At 44.8% G+C, this 7,078-nt stretch overlaps 1 protein-coding gene across 1 annotated transcript in view; it reads right to left on the bottom strand.

Moving 5' to 3' along the window:
- Positions 1 to 1,590: 1,590 nt before the first annotated feature.
- The window catches only part of plxnb2a.3 (plexin b2a, tandem duplicate 3), a 112,312-nt gene continuing 106,824 nt past the window's right edge, over positions 1,591 to 7,078 (bottom strand). The window contains exons 21-24 of the mRNA XM_079735627.1: positions 6,279 to 6,343; positions 5,724 to 5,799; positions 5,397 to 5,471; positions 1,591 to 4,571 (exon numbers count right to left, since the gene is read on the bottom strand). Coding sequence (XP_079591753.1) covers positions 4,467 to 4,571; positions 5,397 to 5,471; positions 5,724 to 5,799; positions 6,279 to 6,343 — 321 coding nt within the window. The 3' untranslated portion in view covers positions 1,591 to 4,466. The remainder of the gene's footprint in view (positions 4,572 to 5,396; positions 5,472 to 5,723; positions 5,800 to 6,278; positions 6,344 to 7,078) is intronic.

Here is a 7,078-nt window from a genome sequence, read left to right as displayed (position 1 = left end):
TTAACCCATCCATACTTTCTCTTTAACTTAAATTAAAGGTGTAGAGTCTTAAATAGAGTGGCTTGATTGACTGATTGATTGTCTAGCGGAGAGGACTTAGCAGAACAGGAATATAATATTCATAACTATGTTTTAATAAGGGTACAATCTTGTTCGTTGTTTTTCCATTGCCTTAGAATGAGCCCTTTGCATCTACAAAAAGGGCGGGTCCTCTTTCACGGAGGCGGCCATGTTGTACCGCCATGTTTCTACAGTAGCCCAGAACGTACAAACAATTGGTATTCCTTATATTTAGAAGATGACATTTTGGAATACCTACTGTCATCCTACAGGCCACAGTAGCTTCTTCCAGGTCGTTGGGAGAGGGAGGGGTGTGGGGGCGGGAATTCATTCAGTTGCAATCTGCAACCTCAACACTAGATGGAACCAAGTCCCACACACTGTACCTTTAAGCCACATGGCCCCTAACAGTTCAATTGAAAAAACTGAACTGAAAATGTTGATTAAAATTCCAGACATGGAGTGTAATTTTAAATACATCAGTTCATAATTGGGTATGAGAACCGAACGGTGCCATTGCCTCCATTTGAGCAGAACAATTTTATGTCGTCTTGTTTTAGTTTGTTAACTCCGATCGCAATCTAGATCACACTAGGGTATCCACTCCTGCAGCTCATTGACTTTAAAACGACACTAAACACCGTATTTACCGTTGTGTGTTAGTTCACCCACTGAGCCTCGTTTAGCCTCGACTGGGGCACATATAGTCTACACACGGCTTTGATTAAGTTTCGTGATTCTGAATTGATGACTTTGAATAATTAATTCACTTCCCTTCACCTCAGCTGTTTAGTGTACAATCATCTGGTGCACTTAGTGGAACGTATCTTACGGCCGCTAACAGGCGTGGAAGGTGAGAACCAGCTCTGGCAGAACTCCAATTGGAACAAAGCACGAATCCAATCATGATTCGGAGTAAACATGGTAGTCTGGCCATGGAAGTTTTTTTTTTTTATTATTTGGATTATTTAAGTTAGAATAGAGCTGAACTGAAGTGAGAATGGCTCAGGCGAAGAGGCAGCAGGAGAAAGGTACAGAGACTGTTTTTCATTTTAAAAGGATGTACTATATTTGCAGGATCATGTTTAAAAATTGAGCTTTTGCAGTCGCATACAAAAAATCTATTTAGGTGTATTTGCTTCATCCCACAGCTTCCTGGAAACCAAATATTTCAGACGTAAACTACATGGAATGGCAGTTTGTCGTTGGAGAACTCTTGACCTCTCAGAACTCTGTCTGAATTTTGGATTGCGATGGCCTTTGCTCTGAAGATATCCTTCGAAAAAAGGTTTCAAATTTCCCCAAGACTTTCATACATATATAAAAAAATAAAGTACCATTGAATAATGACATACATAATTCAACGTTCCTCTGCCACTTCTGACCTCCAAGAATAACCCTTGAGTTCATAACCCATAATGCATCATTCATAAACCTTGTTTCGGATGAGAAACACAACCACAACCACAGAGCTCCTGGTAGGAAAAGAAAGAAACAAAAAACGATGCCTTCATTTGTGTTGATGATTTCTTTGACTTTATTTTTTGAGTCCACAGGACAAAAGGGGACTGGGTCTGGCCGTACCCTCGTAGTGGGTGTGTATGTCCAACACTTGCATTTTAAAAAGACTTTCAGACAGAGTGCAAAAAGGATACAGTACCAGCCTCAGGCTTTATATTGCTACAGAGAAAAAGGACAAATTTAAGGATGACATCGGAGAGACGTTGCAGTGAACTCAGAGATAGAGAGGGGTTGGCAGATAAATCGATTTAAAATTTTGTAAATAAAATAGAACCGCTATATAGGCCGACATTAGCGACATTTTCACACCGGGCGCGAGCGAACCAAAGAAAGTCTAAAAAGCACAGAGCGTTCCCACGGTTCAATCACGTATCCGTGGTCGTCTATAGACTTCGACGACGAGTATGAAAATAAAAATACAATGTTGTCTGAGGTTTTTTCTCTGTGAAATTATGCAAATCAACAGTGGGAAGCTACAAACAATATCAGACAAAAAAAACACCCGCTAAATCTCCGCCGGGGGCTACAAAAAACATAGCATATTTAGCATTTTCTTTTTGTTATCAACTGCTGTAAAGCACTTAAGCGTACACCATTGAGAGGCACAATGACGAGTCAACATGTGGATGAAACAGGATGACTGGAATGTGTTTAAGAAGCACGTAAGATGACAGAACAGCGCTTTTCACTTTAGCATTGTAATGGCACTTAGCTTACCCCGAGGCTAACGCTAACATTAGCGCAAACACTCCCCCTCCCGCCTTCCCACTCTAACTGGGGGATAACGTCTATATTATGAATACAAAGCTTCACATTTTGTTATATCATCCAGTCAACGTTCTTTCGTTCAACATTCCCACCATGAAAACCGTGAAATAGACTCGGCCAGGGTTCGAGTTCAATAATGGCACACAAAAAAACAATCCTTTACTGACAGTTAAAAAACTAAAAACTTTTGTCATTGTCAGTCCGATGTTTAAATTATTAAAAGGGGGGAGATTAAGGTCACATTTCAAATGAGTTATACATTTAGTACCACAGAGATCAGAAGACATATTAAACAAATGATCCCCTCGACTGTCTCTTGTAGAGTTTCTCGGAAACGATGGACTGTCAAAAAATGCCTCAGGAGTCGAAATAAGGCATATTGACTCAATATGTGATTTTTTTCACTCGGTCCTCAGTGAATTTGATGTTATAACTGGGACACTTTGACACGTGTTATAGTAGTGGTTGCGGCGGCAGGCCAAGAAAAAGCTCACATCTCCAAGGAAAGAGAACATTCTAGCTGTTCTCACGCTAGTTTCTATGGCAATGAAGAAACAAGACATAAATGAAAGAAAAAAACACTCCAAGCTTTCAGAAAATAGACCATTGCTAAATAATTTTCTTTTTGAATAAAGACCACAATGGAAAAAAAACAAATAGTTTAAAGTTTGGATATTTAGTTTCAACCACAGGATAAGGCAGCCATGATTTTCACCTAGAAAGTATCAAAAGATATCGCCCATAAAATCCTTGCCCATATTCCTACTGTATTACATCATGATTAACACAGGAAGCAGCCAACAAACACACACACACACACACACGCACTCAGACACGATGTGACATCATACTATGACATCATGGACCACCCTGCTTTATCCAAACAGCCACCACATTCACACAGAAACCATTCCTCATGCGCCTTCACCTCAGTATATTAGAAACCAAGCTGTTCCCCATGTACATGTGCTACACGCAAACCATAGCTATTCACCCCTGCACGAAAAACAAAAAAACAAACAAGAGAACGTTAAAATTTTAATTCTGAATACACAGAATGTTTATCCTGCTGATTATCTAGCGTCGGATATGAAAACTGAATCAAAGAAAAAATAAAATCAAACCGATAAAATAATTATTTTTATACGTAGTACCGCTTCACACACGTGTCCTCGGCTTACGACTGGTCGGTGCCGCGTACCGTACCGTTCGGATTGGTTGACGGGTCGGCCCACTGAACGCCATCCAATCAAAGACTCGGGAAGAGTCAAGTCATAGTGCCTCCAAGACCACAATTAAAGAAACGACTTCAAACAAAAGAAAGAAACGCACACGGCCTTTTGATGGCAGCTCACGGGAGCCACGGTCACACAACAGTTCTGTCCAGCTGGGGGGGGGGGGGTGGGGGGTGGGCGTCAGAGCGGTCGTGATCTATAGGTCCTTAGTTCCGTCATTTTGGGAAAAGGGAAAAAGAGTGGTGTGAAAAAGTCAAAACAGACTGAGCTCGCCGAGGGTCTTCCCGTCAACACCAGGGGGTCCGATGATAAGTTCTCATTATGATAAGCTTCACCCCCCGCTCCCAAAGTGGCAGCTTCCGCTGTGGGCTGGAGGAAGGGGGAATCATGGAGATGACGTCGTGCCAAACTGCGACTTGTGTGGGCTCTTGAGGTTCAAAATATACCAAACTAAAAGAGTTCAAACGACCCACTCGGACAGATCCAAAATGGCCGGACTCAAAGATCGCCCATGTCGCCCTCCTCCTCCTCGTAACCGCACTGTTATGATGACTCTCTCTTTCTTTCGTGTTGATCTCAAACCCCAAAACATCCGGGGGGCCAATCGGGGGATCTCGTGAGGTTCCATTTGCGCCCCGTCAACGAAGAGCCCTTATATGGTCAAAAGGCCTTTCCTGCGGCGACATCCACAGGCTCCTCTCACTTTACTCTTTTTTTCTCGTTTTTCGTTTCTTTACATTCGATGCACGCGGAGTCTCATTAGTCCGTCACTATGACCGTAAATATCCAACTCATTTCTTTGTCACCCTCTTCCTCCTTCTTGCGACCTACTTCCTGCCCGGGGTGGGGGATGGGGGATGGGGGAGGGGGTTCACAGAGGGGTTAAAGGTCAGTGATCTTGTTCTCGAGTGCGGCGGCGATCTGCTGTAGCCGCAGGGTCAGCTGTTTGCTCTGGGCCGCCGGGTCCTCGTCCAGCGACTGGATGATCTGGGGGGAGACCAGGGGGAACACAGTTGTCGGTTCAGGTTCAAGGGCCCCCCCCCAAGTTGTTAGGCCCAAAAATAAAAACGTTCTATTACGAATTTGTACGGAAAAAAATATATATTTTTCCCGAATTCGTTTGGGAAAACATTTTTTTACGAATTCATTCTGAAAAACGTTATTACCCGAATTCCGACGGAAAAAACAAAATATTTTACGAATTCATTCGGAGGAACATTATTTTCCATATTCATTCCCTGAGGATCCTTCATTCCTTAGCTCCTTTGCCTGTCGGGTCGGGGCCAGATGCTAAGGAATGTTTTCCGCATACATTTTAGCCTGGGGTTCCTGAGTGAGGACACAGCCCGCTCCGATAAAACACTAGGATTCTAGTTTGCATTTTGGGTCGCATGACAAATAAGGGAAAGACTTTCCCGCTCTGTGAGCTTTTGGCTTAAAGGGTGGAACATTCCGGACTCATCGGGTTACTCTGAAGTATTCTGCACTTATTTAATGATACGCCCACATGGGTGTTCATAAATATACCCACATATTCATACATCATCTGAGCCTGAAGTCGATCACCTCTGCTAATAAGCGACACAGCAGGGGGTGGAACGGACAGACAGACAGACAGACAGACAGACAGACAGACAGACAGACAGACAGACAGACAGACAGACAGACAGACAGACAGACAGGCCCTCCCTTGATCCTTTGCACACACTTCAACAGTCCTACAACTGCGAGCCAATGGGGCTCTGACGCAGCGTGGAACCCAATCTAAATCAGTTCCAGCCAATCGGGCGCTGTGTTTCAGGGCACGCTCACCCCATCGTAGTACTTGCTGGCGTACTGGTACAGCTGGTGGAGGGCCACCTGGGTGTTCAACTTGTCCGTGTGTTGCTGGAGAGGGGACACACACAGACACACACAGACACACACGTTTTTAGAAATGCGGTATTAACGAACACACACACACACACACACAGGCGCACACACGCTTTTAGAAATGTTGTATTAACAAACACACACACACACCCTACCACACCCTCGTTTGCACACACACACACACCAACCCAAGCACAAACACACACACAAACACACACAAACACACACATACACACACACACACACAGAGACAAGGATGATGCGTACCCTTGACACTTCCGCGAGGTGGGTGTTCATGTCCTGGTCGCTGACAGGAACCATCTGCCGGATGCCCTTGTAGTAGCTGACCAAACACACGCACACACGCACGCACACGCACAAACACACACACGCACACAGACAGACACATGGGAGCAAAGTGATTGAATACACGTCTAAATAGTGCATTAACCAGATCAATCTTCGGTTTAACTTGAAGTCAGAAATCTCCCGCCGATCCATCTGGGTCGTGACCCCACCGGTCGGGTCGTGACCCCGCCGGTGGGGAAGCTCTGGTCTAGTAGTAGTATTTGTAGTAGTAGTAGTAGTTGTATTGCCATTCTAACCCCCATATGAAATCTCTGTTCAGTCAGTTCTAACCCTCTCGAGCTTATGCAAACACAAAGCAAAGACTGAAAATGTTTACGTTGTCGTCTGAGTAATGAACTGGAAACGGACTGAATAGAGGCGGACAAACGGTATTCCTCAAGGACTGATGTGACTCATCGACCGACTGAAAGCCTGATTGCTTTCATCTCCAGCTCTGAGGAGGAACACACTTACTCGTCCACCATCTTCTTATACGTCGAAATCTCCTTGGCGTAAAGCAGCTTGTTGCTGGGGGAGTCCTAGAGAGGGAAGGGGAGGGACACAGAGTTAGAGAGAGACATGGGGGAGAGGGGGAGAGAGAGAGAGAGAGAGAGAGAGAGAGAGGGAGAGACGCAGAGTTAGAGAGAGACATGGGGGAGAGGGGGAGAGAGAGAGAGAGAGAGGGAGAGACGCAGAGTTAGAGAGACGCAGAGTTAGACAGAGACATGGAGGAGAGGGAGAGAGAGAAAGAGAGAGAGAGACATGGAGGAGAGGGGGGGAGAGAGAGAGAGAGAGACGCAGAGTTAGAGAGAGACATGGAGGAGAGGGAGAGAGAGAGAGAGAGAGAGAGAGAGAGAGAGAGAGAGAGAGAGAGAGAGAGAGACGCAGAGTTAGAGAGAGACATGGGGGGAGAGGGGGGGGGGGGAGAGAGAGAGAGAGAGACGCACAGAGTTAGAGACGGGGGGGAGAGAAGAGGGACAGAGAGAGAGAGAGAGAGAGACACAAACGCAGTCCGAGAAAGAGGGGGTCAGAAAGAGTGAAAAATAGGGAGAAAGAGTGACAATGTTAACACTATCCTGTAATGTTATACAGTCTAATTCAAGTACTATTTACACATTTAATAGATTGCTAGGGTATTGAATTTGGCCCTAATTGCATTCAGTATCTCCTCTTCCTATTCTAGTTTTCCTTTTTGTGCCTTAGCAGGTTAAATGTACTTTTCCCACGCCAATAAAAGCCTTGACAGGAAATGGATAGAGAGAGAGAGAGAGAGT

Source organism: Pollachius pollachius (genome assembly GCF_949987615.1).
Source record: "Pollachius pollachius genome assembly, chromosome: 4".
Classification (NCBI taxonomy): domain Eukaryota; kingdom Metazoa; phylum Chordata; class Actinopteri; order Gadiformes; family Gadidae; genus Pollachius; species Pollachius pollachius.
The sequence above is the reverse complement of the archived record's forward strand: the minus strand, read 5'-3'. Positions and strand labels throughout refer to the sequence as shown.